Here is a 22852-nt window from a genome sequence, read left to right as displayed (position 1 = left end):
TGATTGGCCCATGGTCATACAGCTAGTATCTGAGGCTAGATTTGAACTCAAGTCTTCCTGACTCCAGAGAAATGTAGGAAACTCCCTTACCTATGCAGGTAAGCACCTTCTCTGAAACTTAGAGTCTTAGAAAGTTGCCTAGAATACTGAGAAGACAAGTCATTTGCTCAGGATCATAAAATCAGTGTGTATGAGAAACAGGATTTGAACTCATGTCTTCTGGCTTTAAGACCAGCTCTCTATCCATTACTCTCTGTTTCCTCTCATATGCCCATTTGAATATTCCACAAAAATCCATGAGTAGGATTTTTGGCAATGAAAATAATAAAAAAAAAATCTAGCATTTCATGAAAATTCCTCAAACCCTACCGTTCAAGTACAAAGAGTCAAAAGTATATGTATAATTTTCAGGTTGAATTGTAGCCATTATTTTGGCTTTGTAGATACATGTTGTTGTAAAGGTTCTAAGAACCCCATAAATACGTTGATTCAAGATAATCAAAAGGGTTGGTCTACAAAATATCGCATTTGGTACAACTGAACATTCTAGGTTTCTCTACCATGGGCAATTAGCTAGTAGATTAGAGATGTACCAAAAAGATGATATTAACCAAAAGCCAGGGTCAGCACGGTACTTGGATTATTAGAGTCTGACACTTAAGTGACTCATCCCTGAGCTGGAAACTCAGTGGCTACAGAAAGTTAATAAAGGGAATGTCACAAAGCTAGTCAGGTCTGAATAAAATGTATACTTAATGGAATCTAAGAATGGCTCCTAAGTGAGACATCCTAAGAATAGGAGTTATTTCGATTCAAACCAATTGATATTTATTATGTGACTTCTAATGGAAAGTACTGTGGGTATCGAAATTAAAAAATATAGTCATTACCCTCAGGTAGGTTGGAATCTACCGGTGAACCAAATGGTGATGAGAGAAGGGGTGGCTATACTGATGAATATAATGCAAAGACGTATGCTCAGGATACTGAACTACAGAAAGGCACAGTAAATGTCTCATTGTTCAAGGCAGGATAAATGCCGGTAGGAAGAACATAGAGGAAAAAGAGGAAATGACGGACATAGCATAGGAGGGGATGATAAAGGAATTGGAGATTAAGACACCAAAAAGTAAAGTCTGGACAACTTCAGGCTCAAAGGCAAACAGCAAGTGAAAATTTAAGTAGAGAAATCAACATTTGGAATCATAAATTTTAAGTTCAAAACTTATGTTGGAGGAAAAAGCAAGTTTTGAAAAGGTAAAAGCAAGTTATAAATGAAGTGTTCCGAATCTATCTCTTGTTGAATTTTCTTAGACCCCAAAATACTTTAGGAACATACTGAAAGTCAGCTTCTAATAACCTGCATAGGTATGAAACTCTACTAGTGGGTAGAGCAGTCTGGCATGTACCAATTAAGAATGGAGTAGTTCTTTTTGATTGAAGGCTTAGACAACAATACAAACCTGAGGCAGAGTTAAAAACAGGAGCAAGCTTGATGAACCGCCATGAGTTTCAAAAGTTCTTCTTATATGTTATTATATATTATACACATGTACATTACACATTATTGCATGTTATTAGAGGCAGTGTGTTCCAGTGTCTAGAAGGCTGGCCTTGGAGTCAGAAAGACAAGGGGTCAAGTCCTCCTTCCAACACATATTGTCTTTGTGATCCTGGGCAAGTTATAACCTTTCAGTGCCTCTAGACAACTCTCTAAGATTAGAAATCACACATAAGTTGACAAGTAGCACTAGTAGAGAGGATTTCTTCACTGGGAATTCCTCACACCAATAAAATCTCATTCATGGAACTTTTTCAATACACTCAAGCTACACAGGCAGCTAAGTGGTGCATGGGGTCAGGAAGACCCAAGATGGCATCCAGCTTCAGACACTTCAGACACCTGGGCAAGGCACTTTTTAAAAATAAATTTTTATTGATATTCTCTGTTTCTTACATCACCTTAGAGCCTTAAGTCATTCTCTCAGAGAGCCATCCCATGGGACAGCTAGTATTTTTTTAGAGAAGAAAAAAACTTAGCACAGTTGAGCAATACACTGAAAAAGTCCAAAAACATATGTGATGTGTAACGCCTGTGGACCTCCCACCTCCATAAAAGGATAGCTTGAGGTGTCTTCTCATAGCTCTCCATTCAAGTCCCACTTTATTAATCTTACTTTTGATTTTTGATGTCATTCTTTCCATTTACATTGTTGTAGTTACTGTGTATATTGTTTTCTTGTCTCTGCTTACTTCACTCTGCCTCAGTTCATAAAGACCTTTCCATGCTTCTCTGTATTCATCACTCATACCATTTCTTACAGCACAGTAATATTCCATCATATTCGTGTACCACAATTCGTTTAGCCATCCCCTAACTGATGAGTGTCTACTTTGTTTCCAATTCTTAGCTACCACAAAAAGTGCTGCTGTAAATATTTTAGAGGATTAGAGTTTTTCTTATTAGTGACTTCTTTGGAGTATAAAACCTGGGCAAGTCACTTAACCTCTGTCTCTCTCATTTTCCTCAACTGTAAAACGGGAATAATAATAACATGTACCTCCCAAAGGATCAAATAAGATAACATTACTTAGCACAATACCTGGCACATAGTAGGCACTTGTGAAATGCTTGTTTCCTTACTTCTTTTCATTCATTCAACAAGCATTTGTTATTTACCTACTTTGTGCCAGGCACTGAACTGATCATTGAGACTACAGAAACAAAAACAAAATGATCCCTGCTGTCAGGGAGTTTACATTCTATTGGTGAACATAATATGTGCATGCGAAAGTAAATACAAAACAAATAGAAGGTGATTTCAGGGGACATTGACAATTTGGGGGACTAGGAAAGGCCTTATGTAGAAGATGGCACCTGTGATGAGATATGAAAGAAGCTAAGGATTCTAAGAGTTACAGGTGAGAAGGGTAGGTGTGTTCCAGGGCCGAGAGAGAGATGAGAGATGGAATGCCATGTGAGAAAATCATCAGGTAGGTGAACCTGACTGGAAAACAGAAGTCAGCCTGAGCAACAGCCTCTTAGACTGAAAATCTTCACAGATCTTTACCCTAGCCTCACTATAATACTATCCTTGTCATCCAAAATCACCTTGTGAGAAAACCACGTTAAGGCTTACATAATTAAATCTTTTATCAGGAATTCTGCTCTTAAGTGAATGTACTGAGGTGGTGAGGCTCCTGTGTGTGTATGTGTAAGTACAGAGGCAAAGATAGCCACATAGAAGAGCAGAACTGGCAGGGGGACCTTGGGATCATCTTGTCCAACCTCCTTGTTTTGTAGCAAAGGAGACTGAGGTTCAGGATGGGGAATCAATATATCCAAAAACTATATAGAAGCATAATACAAGTATATATAAGTATGTATATACTAACTTATATAATCTTATCAGTCGTTTCAATAACGTCCAACTCTTCATGACCCCATTTGAGGTTTTCTTAGCAAAGATACTAGAGTGGTTTGCCATTTCTTCTCCAGGTCATTTTATGGATGAGGAAACTGAGACAAACAGGGTAAAGTGACTTAACCAGGGTCACACAGATAGTGTCTGAGGCCAGATTTGAACTCAGGAAGATAAGTCTTCGTGACTCCAGGCCAAACATTCTATCCACTGTGTCATCTAGCCCTAGTTTCCTTTGTAATTCTATGTTTTTTATTTTTATGCACTGAAAAATGTTATTCAGAGAAGGGGTCCATAGGCTTCAACAAATTGTCATAGTAGTCCATGACACAAAGAAGTTAAGAACCCCTCCTCTAGATATCTACAATAAAGATACATAGTTTTACATATCAAGATTGACAAAGAGTACCACTTCCCTCACTCTGGCCAAGCTTGAGGGATTAAAAATAGAAGTAAATCTTTCCAGAAAAATTCATTACAGTTCAAAGCTGCTGTGGATTATCCAAAGTTATATAGCATCTAGGTTTAGTTTTGTTTCTTTAGAGCTTGGAATTTCTCTTTTAATTAAATATCTTCCTCTGGGAATTGAGTGTAGTATGCTCAGTTAGGTGTGACTAGAAAAACTCAGTTAATAACCTCAAATTCTGAAAGAGGGAGGTATCTAATACACCAATGAGGAAACAGACAGCAAAAGGGGTGGAAAAAATGTGCTCTATATGCAAATCTGACTGCTGATGTGGAAAAAAGGAGGATAGGCTAGCCTTTTAAAAAAAAAAAAACTTCTCACATTAATCAAATAAATTAACCAGAACAATGGCATTTTAAAGCATCTGGGATATTCTGAAGAGATGTGGTCATAATGTTGATAATTATTAAAGACTTTACATAATACAAAACCAAAGGGTAGTGACTTAAAACACCAGAATCAGCTTTAACAAAGAACTCTATTATTATTACTAAGTGTAATTGTAACTGTTATTATTATTAAGTGTAAATTAACTTCAGGATGCTGGTAATTAGCTAGTAGATTAATGTTATTGTGAAACAAATTCAGCTAATGATATTTCTTGTTTGGTTAGATCTCAGAATTTCAGAGTTGGAAGGGACTTTAGAGGTAATTTCGTATAACTCCTACTTGAAGCTCAAGTACTTCCCACAACATCTCTCACAAGCCAGAAAGAATATGAGAGAGCAGTACAGAATTCCTGAGCTGAAAGGGAACTTAGAAATTATCTAAATCAACACCCTTATTTTACAGATGGGAAAACTGAGGCCAGAGAAGTTAAATGACTTGCTTAAGGTCACTAAGCCTCCACTTGAACACCAGCAATGATGGATAGCTCTCTGCTTCCCAAAGCAACCTGTTTCACTTTCGGACAGCACTAATTATTAGAAAATTCCTCTTTATTTATAAATGAGATTTGCCTCCTTATAACCATTTACTGGTCTTAATTCTGACTGATTTCCTTCCCCCACACCATCACCACCCTTCCCTCTTGTATCGTCTTGGTCATAAAGTTCTTTTCCCCATACTGTGATGAATTTTGATTTCTAAACACTACCATTTCTTCTCAGTCTGTAAAACTAGCTAGCAACACTGATGGAGAAAATATGTCTTTCTGGAAGGAATAAAAGAAAGAGAAGGGTAAAAGTTCTGTTTAGCATAAGGGATGTTTCAAAGAGGGGCAGCTAAGTGGCACAATGAGATTGCTGGGCCCAGAGTCAGGAAGACTCATCTTTGTGAGTTCAAAGCTGGCCTCAAACACTTCCTAGCTGTGTGACCCTGGGCAAGTTACTTAAACCTGTTTGCCATAGTTTCCTCCTCTGTCAAATGAGCTGGAGAAGGAAATGGCAAGCCACTCCAGTATCTCTGCCAAGAAAACCCCAAATGAAGTAACAAAGAGTTAGGTATGATTTAAGCAACTGAACAACAACATAATTCAAATAAGAAGAAATGGTGGAGGCAGAAAGAAGGGGATAAAGAGGAGACAAGAAGAAAAGACCAACTTGGATGAGGAGAAATGGAGTTTTTAAAGAATAAGACACCAAATGTAACATAAATCCAAATAAAATATGTGAAAGAAGAGGAAGGAACCTTAGGGCATGTTACTGTAAAGGGCCACACACTTTCCTAAGGGTCAGTTTTCAAAAGTGAACATAGAATGAGCTGTGAAAAATGCCCTCCGAAGCATTCCTAGACAGCAGAGACTTCACAGTCATATCATATCATATTCCTTGCACCTTTTGTTATCACACCAGCCCTGGCCAGTCCTTGGATGTTTTCCTTTTACTGACAATTAGAAGTATTGACTTCTGATGGACTCTGACAGTTAGAAGTATTGTGGCACATTGGAAAGAGCTCTGGATTTGGAGTCCAAGGAGGTGGGCTCAAATTCCAGCTCTGATACTTCCGACCTTTGTGACTTCAGGCAAGTCTTTATTTTAAGTTTGACTAGGTAGTCTTTCAGCTCTAAATCTATTCTCCTAGGACTGTGTACTGTATCAGTCCTTTCTGGGTACACTCATTGTCTGAATCATCTGTTCTAGAGCTAAGTCCAATGGCATAGGGTCAGAAGAAAGCACCTTAGATTACAATGCACATAAATTGGAAAAACAGGAAAGAAATTCCCATAATTTTAGGAGTACAAGAATATCTCATTTTATTGTGCTTCACTTTATCACACTGCACAGATATCGCTTTTTGAAGGTTCACGTCAACCCTACATTGAGCAAGTCAATCAGTGCCATTTTTCTAAAAGTATATGCTCACATTGTGTCTCTGTGTCACATTTTGGTAATTTTTACAATATTTCAAACTTTATTACTATTATTATATCTGTTACAGTGATCTATGATCAGTGATCATTGATTTACTATTGTATTTATTTTGGGATGCCATGAACTGCACCCATATAAGACAGTGAACTTAATCAATAAATGTTGTGTGTTCTGACTGCCCCACCGACCAGCTGTTCCCTCATCTCTCTCCCTTTTTCCTTGGGCCTCCCTGTTCCCTAAGATACAACAATATTGAATAATATTATAGAAAAGTAGTTGATAAAGCAGTGGCAGGGTTTGAGAGGATTGACTTTTGAAAGAAGTTCTACTGTGGACAAAATGCTATGAAACAGCATCACATGCAACAGAGAAATCTTTTGTGAAAAGAAGAGTCAAAGGATGTGGCAAACTTCATTGCTGTCTTATTTTAAGAAATTGCCACAGCCACCCTAGCCTTCAACAACCACCACATTGATCAGACAGCAGGCATCAACACTGAGGCAAGACCTTCCACCAGCAAAAAGATTGGAGCTTCCTGTATGACCCTGGGCAAGTCACTTAACCCTTATTGCCTCACCAAAAAGAAAAAAAAAGTTAATAAAAAAGATTAGAGCCTCTTGAAGGTACAGTTAGCATTCTTTTTAGCAATAAAATATTTTTATATTAAGGTATGTGCATTTTTTTAGAAATGATACCATTGCACACTTTATAGACCATAGTATAGTGGGCACATAATTTGTATATGCACTGAGAAACCAAAAAATCCACGACTCATTTTTATTGCAATTTTTGCTTTATTGTGATGGTCTGCAACCGAACCCACACTATCTCTGAGGAATGCATATAATGAGAATTGCCCAGATCCATGAGGACTGAATCTTATGTCTGCCACAAGTACAGCAATCATATGACAATAACTCTAGCATGCCAGATCAAGGAGCATAAAGGAGATGACTTTTTTTCCCCCTGGCTCTTATCCCTCCTCTGGCAGGTGAAAGATAAAATGACAAAGGAAACAAAGGTTTGATCTTCTGAGAATTTCAGTTTATTAAGCAACGCAAGGCAATTGCCCAACAAACTAGGACCAGACCTCCTCAGCTTAGACCTGGACCCCAAATATAGGATGAGACAGATTTTTATACATTTTTAAATTAATCAAACAAAATCAATAAATTAAAAGGAAACAATATAACATTAGGTAATCTGATTTCTAATTGGAGGAAAGATTAGGGACTTTCCAAGTTGAGAAGGAGAGAGTAAACAGATGCAGTTCCCTAAATGCAGAAAAGATGCCTCATTTTCCCCCAAGAGTCTATAAACAATCAAAGGAACATGGAAATAATAACTGATAGATCAGTACAGCCCCAGTTTTCAGATAAAACATATGGGTTGCTTCAGATGTACAGTTGTGAGAAAACTCCTTCCATTAGTCTTTGGATCTGACTGGATTTCTGGTCAGCATAACCTAGGTCCTTAGTTAAGAGACTCTAATAGCAGGTAGGGATGGTCCAGCTTCCCAGCCACACTAGGCTAGGTTCAAACAATGCAATAGGGTTTTCTTTCAATTTCCACAATTGAGTAAAGTTTTCTCACAGGACAGAAGTTGGACTAGACTCATAATTGAATAGAAAGGGAACTGAGAATTGAACTCCAGAACTGAGTCACAAGATGGTGTCAGTGTGGTTCACCCAATTCCCATAAGTAACCACTTGCTGTCCTAATTCCCTATGATCCCCTTACCACCACTACCACTAATTGATTAAGTGTGAGAAAAGTGTTGAGTGAAAATAGTAGCAATCGAGCTGATCAGTGAGAGCTGGTACAGGCAAATGCGTGCTCTCTGTCTCTTCTTGTCACTTTACTGTTTGTTTTGGGATCTTGGGACTTCCAACTTTGCACCACCCTAAGGAAGAGATAGCAAGGAAGCTGACCTTCGGGCACAGATTACTCACCACATTACCCTTTGATAATAATCTCTGTGCCTAAGACCTCAGGCACTTTGGCAGCCAGCCTCAGCACTTTTCCTGGGACATATGCAACAGGAGAGAACACCAATATGGAAGCAAAGAGAAAGCCCTCCAGTAACACCAGATCCCTACACCACCATTGCTTCAGTTCTACCATGGCCTTTTTATTTTTTACCTCCTCTTCACAACAACAGTATGATGTGGTTAGCTTCTGAATACATGTCACTTGTTTTTATATACCAAGATCCCCGGAATGGGAGGCAGGCTGGCACCTCTTCAGGGATACCAGCAGCAGCTGCTTCTCTCCTGCCCCCTCCCTTTCCTTATTATGATAACAGATTGATTCCACAGTGGATGAGGCTTACATTGATTTCATGTGACTTGTTTATATTTCTCCTGCCACTCACACCATATGAGAACATCTCTTGACAGTTATAAAAGTCTGTCTTTGGTGAGACCCAGTGAATATTCATAAAGCTCAAATTAAAAAAAAAAATTCCTGCCTTTTTAATTTACAATTTAATTCAATTCAGCAAACATATATTTAACATTTGCCATATATATGTAGTACTGTGATAGTCCCTCAGGGAGATAAAAGGATAAATAATACACAATCAGCTTGCCTAAATCCTCAATCTATATATCTAGCCTGGTATTTCCACTGAATTCCAGTTGTACATTTCTGACTTCTAGCTGGACATCTCTACTTAAATGTCCCACTGACATCTCAAATTCAACAGGTCCAAAACTGAAATTCATCATATTTTGCCCCAAAACATGTCTCTGATATTAAAATCTCTCTCTTCTCCTCCCATCCCCATCCCCACTCACCGTGTATTGCTACCACCTTTACTCTGGCTCTCCTTGCCTATTGTAATAGCCTCCTAACTTGGTTCTTTTAATCTAATTTCTCCTCTTTCCAATTCTTATAATGCTTCCTATAATTGAAATAATCCTCCTAATTCATAAGTTTAATCAAGTTAAAAAGCCTTTGGTTTCCTATTGTCCGTGAGATAAAATTCGAACTATGTAGACCAGCATTTCAAGTCCTCCCCAGTCTGGTTCCAACTTCTCTGTTTCAGTCTTATTTCATTCATGCAGTCTACATTCAAGCTCAACTGGAAATCAAACTCGCTGTAAGGAGCTCTGCTCAGGCCTGTTCTGTTTAATGTTTCTTTATCAATGATTGGATAAAGCTATAAATGGCCTGTTTGTCAAATTTTCAAGTGACACAAAGATGGAAGGAGCATACAACACACTGGATGATACACAGAATTCAAAAAGATCTTGGGTATATTGGATATTCAGTGTTTCATTCCCTTCATAGCCTCTCTGAACTTAGCTGGCTGGATTTCACATTGCAGATGCCTACTCAAAGTCTTTCTAAGTTGGTAAGAGCAGTCAGGCATTGCATTACAATTATATAGCCTTTGAGGACTATAATTTGGCATCAGAATTTGTCTTCAGTGAAAGTTACTGATGAAAAAGAAAGCAAATTTCCATTTCCCTGGATGCTTTAGGTATACTTAATGGCTTAATTGCTAGTGTCATCTCAAGTTCATACTATAGATTTATTTGTTTATTCTACAAATCTACCAAAATCTTTGTTTCTTTTTACAAAGACATTCATCTAGGCCTCAATTTCCTCATACATAAACTAAGTATAAACTAGATCATTCCTAAAGTCTTATCTAGCTTTAAGTCCTATTATCCTATGATCTAATCCTATGGTATGAATTGAGTGGAGAAAAGGAAACAAGTAGCCCAAATCAATCAATGCATTTCACACAATGGTCACTGGCTAGTTGATATTTCAAGGCCTCCTCAAGGCCTCTTTACTTTTCTTTTCTATGTATATTTTATTCTTTTTTGAGATTGGTGAAAGTTATAATTGTTTTCTTCTTTTTTTCCTCCAGATTTATGCAGTCCGATCAGTTGTCCCCAACAAAAGCAATAATGAAATAGTGCTGGTGCTACAACAATTTGATAATAACGTGGACAGAGCAGTTCAAGCCTTCATGGATGGTAAGCCTGAATTTTTCATTGAGCTAGAGAGATCAAAACCAGCCATTATCTTGTAAGTTCCTTAAGAAACACAATGCCTTATCTTCTCCAAGAGGTCATCACTGGGCCTTACAGATAGTGGGTGCTTGCCTTAAAATAAATATGTGTTGAATGAAGGAAAGTTGAATAATCAAAGTTTTTTACCCTCTTAATTTTTCTTCTAACAAATTATATCCAGATCAACTACTGCCTAAATTTGTCATAAGTTCCATTAGGTCCAGGGATCACTTAAAAAAAAAAAGTAAGAGAAGTGCTGAAAACTACTTTTCTCTCCTGGGAAAATCCTTTGGATGTTTTCTGTGAAAGGTAACAGTTATAATCCTACTAATCACAGGCAATTCACCTGTCATGGAAATCAGACTTGGCTGGCATTTTGACAATCAAGTCCATTCTCTACTAATGGTTATAGTGTCTTGTTGAGAATGACATTGATTTAATGGTTTCCTTTTTCAAGGGAGGGACATAGGCTTCATCCTAGACTATGAAGGCCATTCATCACATCGGGAGTTTAAAGCAAATACAACCGGTATAGCTGTATTTGTCCTTATGGCTAGAGTCCTTGCACTTAGGACTTAAGGGGCTCCATAAGCTTGTCTCTGATTTCTCCTATTCATGAAGTATGACCCTGTTATCCCCACTCAAGCAAAACTTCTCTTATTTATATCTACTTCTGTTCCACACTTTTTTCCCCAACAGTAACAAATCAAAAATAACAAGTTTTAACTTTGCTGCTATATGAATAGAAAATCCTTAGAAAGGTGGTAGCTTTTAAAATGCCAGTAGGAATAGCTAATTTTTTTTCATTGAAAAAAGCTTACATTTAATGTAAGCACTTAATGTGTTATCTCATTTATGCTTCACAACAACCCTGTGAGTAGGTCCTATTATTATCCCCATTTTACAGATGAGGAAAGTCAGGCCCAGAACGGTTAAGTGCCCATCATCATCCAACTGGAAAGTGTCTGAAGCAAGATTTGAACCCAGGTCTTTGAGACTCCAAGTCCAAATGGCTAACTACTATGCCACCTTGCATCTTCACAAACTGCTCTTAGGAATAAAGGATACAGAAGATATGTGTGCTTGTTCTGTTTCCTACCACTCCTGACATAGATTGACAGCACAAGACCAGGACTGGTCTCACACACAAGGTCCAACTGGCCAGGGGCAACTGAGAGTGTAGTGTTTCATACTTATATTTAGACAACAAAAAGTGGGCATGCTTCCAAGAGACCAGTTGGAAGCAAAAGTAGGAAAACTCCTGAGCTTGCATAGATGTAACCAGTTATGTGCAAGTCAGGTGGCAGGCACACTGAGATTGGCACAGTATCTATCTTTAGTGCTATTTGGTACTATTGTATGAATCCTACCAGTCAAATGACTGCTGTTACTGACTTGGGTCCCTTTCCACACCTCGGTGTGAAGTGGCAAAAAGGTCAAACTTGACCCCACAGCCCCTTCATCTCTAGCTCTGTCAACTTCTATCTCGCTTCACATCTCTGCACTCTTTACAAGGGAAATTGGTGCTTCAAATTAGGTCTATTAGAACACTTTCCATACCTTGGATTGATGTAGTTCCTCACCATTAGGGCTCCCATGCTCCCTACAGGAAATGTTTTGAATCCAAAGTGGTCCTTCTGAAAAGCATAGTAATTGATAGACTGTCACCAAATCAATTTGTATTTAAATAGTCTCCCATGAAAATTTGTCTCCCATGAAAATTTGACCTTGCCAATGTTGTTGCCTCATTAATAAAGTCCTCTGATTGCTAAGAAACCACTATTCACTGGTTGGTAGACCAATAGAAATCCTCTTAAAAACCACAAAGAACCAACGTCATTTGTTAGAAGTCCTTTAAGAGGCACTAGATTTGTAGAAGTTTAACAGGCCTCAGGCATCTTGAAATTCATGTACACAAGTTATTTATGGGTGGTCCAAATAGCTTTAAACATTCCAAGTAGAGTTCAAGTTGAATTATGAGTTTCAGAACATGCTACTTGGCACATAGTAAGCACTTAACAAATGCTATTTCTGCATTTTTCACTCATTCACAATATTAGTTCTTTTTCTTCTTTGTAATTCATCTCTGAAAAGTTATTGCCCAGATTACTGTTATTTGACCACAAAATCATAGAACAACCAAATTGGAAGAGACCTCGTAGACCATCTAGTCCAGTCAGTGCCTGAGCAAGAATCCCCTGTATAATGAGCCCAACAAATAGTCAACCAGACTTCACTCAAAGATTTTCAGTGACAAGGAGCTCATTTACTCCTTTCAGAATGTCCCTTGCACTTTAGAATGGTTCCGATTACTAGTAAAACTTTCCATTTACCCTAATTCTGCTGTCTGGAGCCAGGCAGGACACATCTAATCCTTCCTAGAGAGATCAGTATGGAACAGAGGTAGACATAAATAAAGAAGTTTTGCTTGAGGGGGAATAACAGGGTCATACTTCATGAACAGGGAAAATCAGAGACAAGCTTATGGAGCCCCTTAAACCCTAAGTGTAAGGACTCTAGTCATAAGGACAAATACAGCTATACCAGTTGCATTTGCTTTAAACTCCCAATGTGATGAATGGCCTTCATAGTCCAGGATGAAGCCTATCTCCCTCCCATGAAAATATCTACAGATATTTGAAGACTATGATCATGCCCACCCTCAACATTCTCTTTTTCAATTTAAATATACACAGGTCCTTCATGTACTTCTCAGAAAGCTATCCAAATCTGAATGTTTTGGGGGAAGTTTGATGTTGTACAACTAAGCCGGAAATGGGCACTTCTTCTTGCAGATGGAAAACACAAAATTAGGGGGAATTTGCTTGAATTATTTCAAGAGAACTACACATTGGCTCTAAATAAGAACTTCCAGGAGAACTGTAAAACACTTGGAGGGGTTTACTGAAAGAGAGTTATAATTCCTTCTTAGAGGTCAAATGATTAACTAGGATTAACCAGGACAACTTTGATAATTTTGGGAAGTTTTAAGAAAGAGTAGCCTAAATTCATGTAAAGTCTGAATTCCTGAATATTTTTTAGCTACAATTTCATTATGTCAAGTGCTTACAGTAACTTGATTGAGGCTTGTATGTTGACTAATGGAGTCCCCACCTTAATGAATAGAATGATTGTATAATTAATAGGTCAACTCACCAGTCAAAGCAGTATTGGCAATGATATTATAGTGCAAAGAGAGTGACATCTGAGCAATTAGGATTCAACTCATTTCCCTTAAACACAGCAAAGACTAGTCTGAAATTTTTGTTGGTTTATGAATTTCCTTCTTCATAGGAATTCTAGAATTTTAGAAGTAGAGGCAATGGTTAAAAAAAAATTCATTGAGTCTGACTCCCTCACTTTATAGATAAGGAAACTAGCCCAGAAAATTTAAAGGACTCATCCAAGGTTACAGTTAGTTGTTGGCAGAACTCAAGGGTAGTGCTTTTTCTGCCAGCCTACTATTGCAATTTTTAACTGTGAAAAGATTATATTGGGAATGTATAGATTATATTGGGAATCTGGGTGCTAGACCTTAAGTTCAAATCTAGCCTCCAGATATTTACTAGCAGTGTGATGCTTGGCAAGTAATTTAACCTCTCTTGGCCTCAGTTTTCTTTATTGTAAAATGGGAAGAATAATAGCAACTACCTCCTAAGTTTGTTGTAAGAATAAAATGACACAATATTTTGCAAAGCTCTTTGCAAACCCTAAAGTGCTATATAAATGCTGGGTTTTATTATTCCTACCACTGCTAATATTGTTATTGTTGTTATTGAAAGCAGGCAGTATAACAACATTTTTAAGCAGCCTAGAAATTTTTAGGAGTACTAACTTACGCAAAGGGCAGCTAGGTGGCACAATGGAGAGAGGGCCACAGTTGGAATCAGGAAGATTGATATTCTTGAGTTCAAATCTGGCCCCAGACACTCACTGTCTGGGTGACCCTAGACAAGTCACTTAACTGTGTTTGCCTCAGTTTCCATGTCTGTAAAACGAGCTGGAGAAGAAAATGGCAAACCACTGTAGTATCTTTGTGAGAAAACCCTTAATGGGGTCACAAAGGTTTGGACATGACTGAAAAAACTGAACAACAAGAATAATTTACATGAAACAATTTTCTATTAGCAATTACTAACCACTTATTCAATTTATGGCTACCTACCCTAATGAGAAAAGTCCTTAACAATCAAATATCAACAATGATTATCTTATGCTCACCCTTTCCATTTCTAGCCAAACAATCAGAACACTGACAATTCCATTCTCCTGAGAATCATGACCCTATGGGGCCCAATCTTTAAGTTCATCATTCAATTCATCATCAGACCACTCAGGTCTCTTTAGAAGATAACTAGCTTCAAGATCAATTACATATTAGTCTAGTCATTACAATAGCCTCTTTATGCCAATGAACAAATTAATTTTATCAGACTTGTTCAGGTGATTTATTGTACCTGAAAGTATTTTGATGTATTTTAAAAACATTCTATAATCTAAGCTTTTCATTCATTCAAGTTAGTCTTTCCCCAATTAGTATAAATTGAAGGAAATTTATTGTATATTGTGTGTATGGAAATGGAATGTGATAGCATCTGAAACTATAGCTTTGGTTATAATGAACGTCCCGTGCTTTAAAGTGACAGTCTCATAAACAATTATATCACTGTATTATAAAATCAAGATTAGATCATCTGTTCTATCCACCTTAGAAGCCACAGGTCTCAAATAGAAATATAAAAAGAGCCAAGTATGATTAAATTGCATGATATGGCCTCTGTAGTTATCAAAATTTGGAATGATCTGGTTTGCTTTGTTTTGTTTTGTTCTTTCACTGAGAAGGTTATAGATATACTTCTCCATTCATCAAGTGTGACAAGTTTATTAATATTACCTCTGACCATGTATTTATCAAGAAATATGTCATTGTCTCTGACATAATATAGTGAAGAAAAATAGATAATATAGTGATGGGAAAATAGTAGGAATTAATATTTCGGTAAGGCAAAAATCCTATGATAAGTGATATGAAGATGGGATTCTGGGAACTACAAAAAATATATATGTTGGGTTTGTTTAAAAAAAAAGATTTCAGTTGTTAAGGCGGAATACTTTAACAAATAAACCAGTTAAAAATTTTTCCTAAGAAAACAAACTGAAGATATTTTTTGGTTGCTGTTTTATTCTCCCAGTATGTTGACTGATCTTTTTCTTTGTCTAGGCAGTGCAATTCAGGTACTGAAAGAGTGGAATATGACTGGGAAGAAGAAGGTAACGTACTCGATTCCACTCAAAACAGTTGAATCCCCATCCAGACTCCTTTGTTTTCTGATATAGCATCTTGTTTTGTGCTGATTTTATTCATGACCATATCTGCGTTCACAAAGCTTATAGAAAAGCAAGCATTTCACACTATTAGCCTCTTCTGCTATTCTGTGTACTGGCAATCCTATGTTCAGGGAGACATCTTCTATCCTCAGGTATGCTTACATCTTTTTACTCAAAAAAAAATGTAACGATAAGTTAGTTCCAGAAATTTAAAGGATTCCAGGCCAAATGTATCTGAAATTACCCTAGAGCATGGAGGACAGGAAGTATCAAATAGCAACTCAGGTAGACCAGAAATCTCTAAAGAAACTTTCACATGTTTCCTCAAATAAAAGAAACTGCACTAGGTCTGGGTTGCCTTATGAGACTTTTTCTGGTAACGTATGCATGTATGTAGGGGTACAACATGTGTAAGTGTATGGGTATATATGTGTGTATGTATGTCTATATGTATATACATATATATACACACATGCATGTGTGTATATGACGCATGTATACATACACCTATGCATACACACATGCTTGCATATATTATATAATATGTATAATATGTGTGCGTGTGTGTATGTGTAGGAATGTTATATATCAATATATTGTGTGTGTACATGCATAGATGTCCTGTGCACATATGTGCACATGTATGTGTGTTATATGTACTGTGTGGTGCTATATGCGTGTACATTATCTGTACATGTATATACATGTTTATGCATTATGCACGTACTGTGTCCATTATGTGTATGTATATGATGTACTTATAGAACCATGCATCTATTCATATACACATGTAATGTATTATGTAATGTGTAAAATATATGTACTTGCACCTATTGCATGAATGTTTGTATATGAGTGTATGGTGCATGTGAGCACCTATGTGTGTGCACATGAGTGTGTGCATACATATGTGCATTTGGTGTGCATGCATACTGTGTACATTATGCATTTGTATATATGTACAACCTATATACTCACATGCATATACATTATATACGGTATGTGCACAGGCATACACATATGTGTGCACTGTGTGCGAATATACGTGTTTATGTGCATATACTACTATGTGGGTTTTCATGTGTACATGTATGCACATGCATATTGTGTGTGTGTATATGCATACATGTACCTGTGTACATTATGTATATGTGTATATGTATGGATGTGCTTATACATGTATGCATGTCTGTGCATATGTGTGTCTGCGCATATACATATTTCATATAATAACAATACCTTAATAGTTTAGAGATGTCCTGCAAGATCCCTTTTAGCTCTAAATATATGATCCCATGGCACTATAAACTCTCCGAGCACAAGGAAAGGATGCTTCTTCTAACCTTATCATACTCTCATTATGACTTTCTAAAGAGGAGGGGAAATGAGGTCACCTACTTATATATTTAAGTTGCTGATGTTCACTCCTCATGCTTGTACCCTATTTCTCTAATATGCCCGCATATGCATACTCTGAATACCTCTAGATTATACTCTATTATAAAGACACAATTACCCTTTAATCTTTGACCTGTTTCAAGGCTGTAGGCCTATGTGCAAAGAACTTATTTCCCATTCTCTCCACATCCAGGGAAATGTATATTATCACAGAGTTCATAGGATCAAAGTTTTAGAGGCGGAAGGGAACTTAGAAGCCTTCTGGTCCAATCTTCTCCTTTTACAGATAAGTAAAGTGAAGCCTAGAGAGGTTAAATGACTTTCCTGAGAAATGCATCAGAGACTTTGTCAAGTTCATTGCTGAAATCTAAATAAACTCTATCTTCAGCACTATAACCATTTGCCAATGTGGTACCACTACCATAAAAAGAATCAAAATGACAGGATCACAGATGGGGACTTGAAAAGGACTTCAGAGGTCATTGATTACAGACCTTAAAGTGCTATGTAAATGCTAGCTATTATTATTATTAAAGAAACTGATGTTCAGGGAAATCATCGACTGAGTTAAATTTTTAAAAGACATGTACAGAAGATGAAAGCAAGGACAGGTAACAAAGTGTAAATACAAAAGCCTTGCATGGTCCTTTAAGAATAGTGCCAGGAATGCTAATGTTCGGAATGAGCTGAGGCTCGCAAGGAAAATTTAGGACAACGGAAAGGGGTTTTGTGCATCTATATTGGGGGGAGGGGAGAAGAGATGAAAGGCTTGGGTTAGTCTGGTATGACCTGTTCTTGATAAAGTCATGATGGTTCTTTAGAATCATTGTTTCTTTTTGAACATATTCATTGACCATCCCTTTAATAATACTTTCTGGAATTTTTCCAGGAATCCAATACAGGCTACCTAGACTATAATTTGAACAGCAAGATAACATTTGCCCCTTTCCTGGTGCCACAGTATTTCTCTCGTTCTCCACAGCCTTTCTGATATCACTGACAATGACTCAGCAATCACAGTTGCCAATGCTTTCATTACTGAAGGATGTAGTTCATCTGGGCCTGCAGACTTGAACTTATCAAAGGCAACTAAGTGCTCTCGTACTATCTCCTTACTTATCTCGGATATCAACTTTTTATTAACTATTTTTGTGCAGTTCTTTCCAGGCCAAAGATCATTCTCCTTGAGAGAGAAAACAAAATTAGAATCAAGCAGCAAACCTCTTCTTAAATGTCGGTTTTTATCCTTTCATCCACCCCAAGCAGTGAGCTGATATGGCCATTGATTTTTCTCTTTTACCCACAAAAACCCTTTCTGTTGTCCTAAATTTTCCTTGCCAGCCTCAGCTCATTCCGAACATTAGCACTCCTGACACTATTATTGAAGGACCATGCAAGGCTTTTATATTTACACTTTGTTACCTGTCCTTGTCTATGTCTCCTGTACATGTCTTTTAAAAATTTAACTCAGTCGATGATTTCCTTGACCATTAGTCTCCTTAATAATAATAATAATAACTAACATTTATATAGCACTTTAAGGTTTATTAAACCCTGGACATATGTTATTTCATTTGATCCTGGGAGATAAATGCTGTTATTATCCTCATTTTACATTTGAGGAAACTGAGGTTGATAGAAGTTAAGTGAATTTTCCATAGTCACAAAGCTACTGTCTAAGGTACTTATTTAAAGTCGGGTCTTCCTGACTCCAGGTCCACCACTCTTACCCACTACTCTACCTGCCTACTTTTAAACAATCTCTTTAAACTCTCCCTTTTCCTCTTCATCAGAACTGTTTCTCTTCTCTTCTCTGAGACTGACTGCCCCATGTCATTTTAATCCATGCTTATCCTACTTATCATTTCTCTGAAATCTCTCCTGAAATCTAGGATATGTTTCATATTAGGGTATGCTGGGAAATAACTGGTGAAAAATAACAGGCGTCCATCACATTTTTTCATAAAAGAATACCAGAGCCATTTAGTCTGGTTTCCCTTTCCTTCTTTATCATAGGTGTGTCATGGATCCTATCATTTCTACTCTCTGTGTTGGTAAGAACAAGATCAAGAATCAAACCTTCTCCCTTCAGTGGTTCTTTTAGCTTTTAAAAGATGAAATTACAATTAAGACAAGTTGAGACATTACTGATTTTTCACTTTTGTCCGAGAGCTTCATCAGATGTCTAGATAATTGAAGTTCCCCATCATTCCCATATCATGGTTTCATATCATACTTGCTATCTGTTTTCCAACGTTTTTATTTCCAGGTGGTCTCTCTCTCCACTTATTTGGTGATTTGTCTAGTTCCCATGAATTCAGTTATTATTTCTATATAAGTGAATCCCAAAACCATATTTCCTACCCTCTACTAAATTCCTGCCCCACATTTCCAACTACCTAGTAAATAGTCCATCTAACATTCCACCTGCCATCACTTCTAAGTGAACATGTTCAGAAGCTGAATTCATCATCTTCCCCTCTAAATCCATCTCTTCTCCTTCAAAGTTTTCCATTTCCATTGAGGACAGCAAAGTCCTTCCAATCTTCTAGGTTCACAGTCTTGGAATTTACTTGATTCTTTCATTTCCCTCACCCTTATAATTAATCAATTGCTCATTCTTGTCAATTCGACTTCCAAAGCATTCCTGGCAGCCTTTCCCCAGTCTCTCCATTCACATCACATGTCCTAGATCAGACCCTATAGATCATCTTTTGCCTGTACTACCATAATTGCTTTCAGCCTCTCATATCTCCAAGCCATGCTTTGAACACCTGAGATGATCCTCTTAATGCACAGGTATGACTTTGTCATTGACCAGATCAGTAACTATCAATTCAAACTCAGACATGCATTGAAAGCCCTCTGCAATCTGTTTCCAATATAACTTTTCCAGCCCTATTTTATTCTATAATGGGCCATTCCCCCATGCCCACAATGCACTCTTCTCACCTCTGTCTTTTGTATACCTTATTTTTCCTTCAAGGTACCACTCCTAGCTGTTCTGCCTAGCCTTCCTTGATCTCCTCTCTTTCCCTCCTTAAATGTCTTAGGGCACTTTGCTTGATCTTTCCTTTGCCCCTCCCTCCCCACTCCTTACCTTATATTACACTTAGCTTTCATGCATATCATACTGCTCCTCCACAATCACCCTGTCCCTAGTGGAATATAAGTTCCTTGAGGGCAGGAACCATTGATTTTTTTTCTTTTAATCCTCAGTGCCTGTCCTGGCACCTTACATGTAGTAGGTACTTATAGCATGGTGTTGTTGTTTTTTTTAATTGAATTGCATGTGTTGCATTTGGAAGTATGACATTTTGGTCATTCTGGGCATTTCAAGAGCATCGTTTATATTACATTGAATTATATGCTACAAATCTCTCCATTGATTTCTCAGATACTTTATGCATTTCCTGCCATTCAACTTTTCATATAGGATGGAGGCTTTTTGGCCTAATATTTTTTGTAGTAAAATTGTATGCAGCTTATTACTCAAAAATTTTGGTAGGCAGTATATTAGCTACAGCAGGTAATTGTTAAATAAAGCAGCTTTGCCTCCCCCAGGTTCTGTTAGAACAGCTGGAAAATGAATGTGAAAGCACATTTCATTCAGATATTTAATTGTTCTCTTTTATTTCGAGGGTTCACATGGAGTAATTTTTCTTTCCTCGTTATTGTTTGTTCCAGAACAATAAAAGAAAACGAAGCAAGTCTAAGCAGCACCAAGGCAATAAAGATGCTAAGGATAAGGTGGACAAGGCAGAAACAGCCTCCCTGGGGCCCCCAGAAACGTACAACTGCCACGTGAATGGCTGTGACAAGGATAACTCCTCCACTGAGTCTGCCCATGAAAAAACAGAAAGGCCCCCTCGAGAGAAGAAATCCTTAGCCACTGAGGAGCCGCTTCAGGCACCAGCAGAAGCTGCAGGTCAGTGTGTAGATTCTGGGTAAAGAATGGGCTTTCCATTACAATGGGGGGCACAGAAGAAGCAAAAGCAAGGAGGCTGTGGTTTTTGTGTTGCTATTAGTACAGTGATTACAAATGAAAGGATTGGCCATCTGTCTGATAGTGATTTAGCTGAAGACGGAATAACCACAATATCAGGGAAACTTTCTCTTGACATACTGAGAGAAAGAATGAATACCCAACCTGTCGCAGAAATCCTAAAGGGAGTCAGGAAAGTGCTAGTGGCCATTTATAAAGAAATAGAACATGCCAGCTGTTGACTTTAACAGCAGCGGGCATTGCAGCGTAGCTATGCTGAAGTGACCAGGACGCCTCAGGGCGAGCTGCCATCTTAACTCCTTGCTCAACAAAAGTTTTTAACTCAGAAAAAAAATCTTGGAGGAGTTTAGAAATGGATTTCTGAGTCCATCATGGAAATTGATAAGGAAATAGGATTGTTGCTTTATAGAAATTATCTTTATGGTTAATTTTGCTAAAACATGCCAGTCTGTAAAATGAAGTATACCTATTTGCAAGGAAATATTCCTTTGAATATAATATGACATATTAGACATTTTATGTCTCTAAAAAGGCTGTGCATAGTTTTTGTTTTGGGGTTTGGTTTTTTTTACTTATAGACATAGTTTGTTTTCCGACAAAGCATAATCTTTATCATAGACATAATCACTCAGATTAATGAATTTCTAAATGTATAAATAATATAGTCATCATTTCAACAAATAACCACTTCTATCAACTTGCTGTGTGACTTTGGCAAATCATCTGTAAAATATGGGGGTTGGACTTGGATGACAGGATCATAGATTTATAACCAGAAAGGACCTACATGCCATTACACAGATGAGAAAATTGAGGCTGAGAGTGGTCAAGTAACTTGTCCGAGATCTTACAGGGTAGCACTTGGAAAGGCTAGGATTCAGTCCCAGGTTCTCTGACTCTAGTGCTCTTTTAAATACATCAGTGATCTCTTGTCACAGTAGAAGAAATGCTGGACATATCAACAGACCTGGACTTGACTCCCACCTTAGACACTTATTAGCTCATTAGATTACTTGATAACCACCAGCAAATCACTTAAACTCTGAGAAACGCATTTTCCTCATCTATAGAATGGGTATAAATAATACTTGAATTGCTTAATGCCTAAAGCCGTTTCTGAGAACAATGCTTTGCCAACTTTAAAATGATATATAAAATAAGTTATTATTATTATTATTATCATAATTTCATTCTCATTTTTTTATGTAGTTCATAGAAATGACCCTGGGACAAGATTCCATTCCTTTAGGAGGCCTCTAAGGTGGATCAGTGGATAGAGCACAGAGCTGGGAGTCAGGAAGACTTGAATTCAAAACCAGCCTCAGATATTTATTACCTGTATGACCCTGGGCATGTCACCTAACCTCTGTGTGCCTCAATTTCCTCAACTGTAAAATGGAGATTAAAAATACCTCTCAGAGTCATTGGAAGGATCACAGTGTCTAGCACATAATAGGTGCTAAATAAATGCTTGCTTCCTCTCTTCCTCATTACTCTCTCATACTTAATATTATATGGACTTAAAACAGGTGGACAAAGTAACTGGTGTTTTTTTGTTGGTGAATAGAAGTCTTAGGGAATATGCTTACCTTCTATGAGATCAACAAAAGTTTCCTTTGTATAATCCAATAGCAGACAGAACAACAGGAATGCGATCTCTATGTTTTATAAATGTTTCATTCTATAAAGCTATATTCTGCCAGGACTGTGAATATTTGGCATGGCAACATCTATTTAAAATGTTGTCTTCAGATTTTTCTGGGTAAGTGTTATGTCTGGGCAAGTGTAGGCAACATAATATGTTACCATTTATGTGTACAATTTGTTATTAATATCAACATTTTTATCATTTTTGTCCTTTGGATGTTTAGATAGACATCATTGTTGAGGTC

General features: G+C 37.4%; 1 protein-coding gene across 2 annotated transcripts in view; it reads left to right on the top strand.

Moving 5' to 3' along the window:
- Nucleotides 1–22852, top strand: part of SPATS2L (spermatogenesis associated serine rich 2 like) — a 234027-nt gene that overhangs the window by 148504 nt on the left and 62671 nt on the right. For both annotated transcript variants that reach the window (XM_020984904.2, XM_020984905.2), the window contains exons 3-5: nucleotides 10084–10192; nucleotides 15450–15499; nucleotides 20642–20882. In XM_020984904.2, the coding sequence (XP_020840563.1) occupies nucleotides 10084–10192; nucleotides 15450–15499; nucleotides 20642–20882 (400 nt within the window). The remainder of the gene's footprint in view (nucleotides 1–10083; nucleotides 10193–15449; nucleotides 15500–20641; nucleotides 20883–22852) is intronic.

Source organism: Phascolarctos cinereus, unplaced genomic scaffold (genome assembly GCF_003287225.1).
Source record: "Phascolarctos cinereus isolate Bilbo 61053 unplaced genomic scaffold, phaCin_HiC Scaffold_726;HRSCAF=1367, whole genome shotgun sequence".
Lineage (NCBI taxonomy): Eukaryota > Metazoa > Chordata > Mammalia > Diprotodontia > Phascolarctidae > Phascolarctos > Phascolarctos cinereus.
This window is presented reverse-complemented; position numbering and strand designations above follow the sequence as displayed.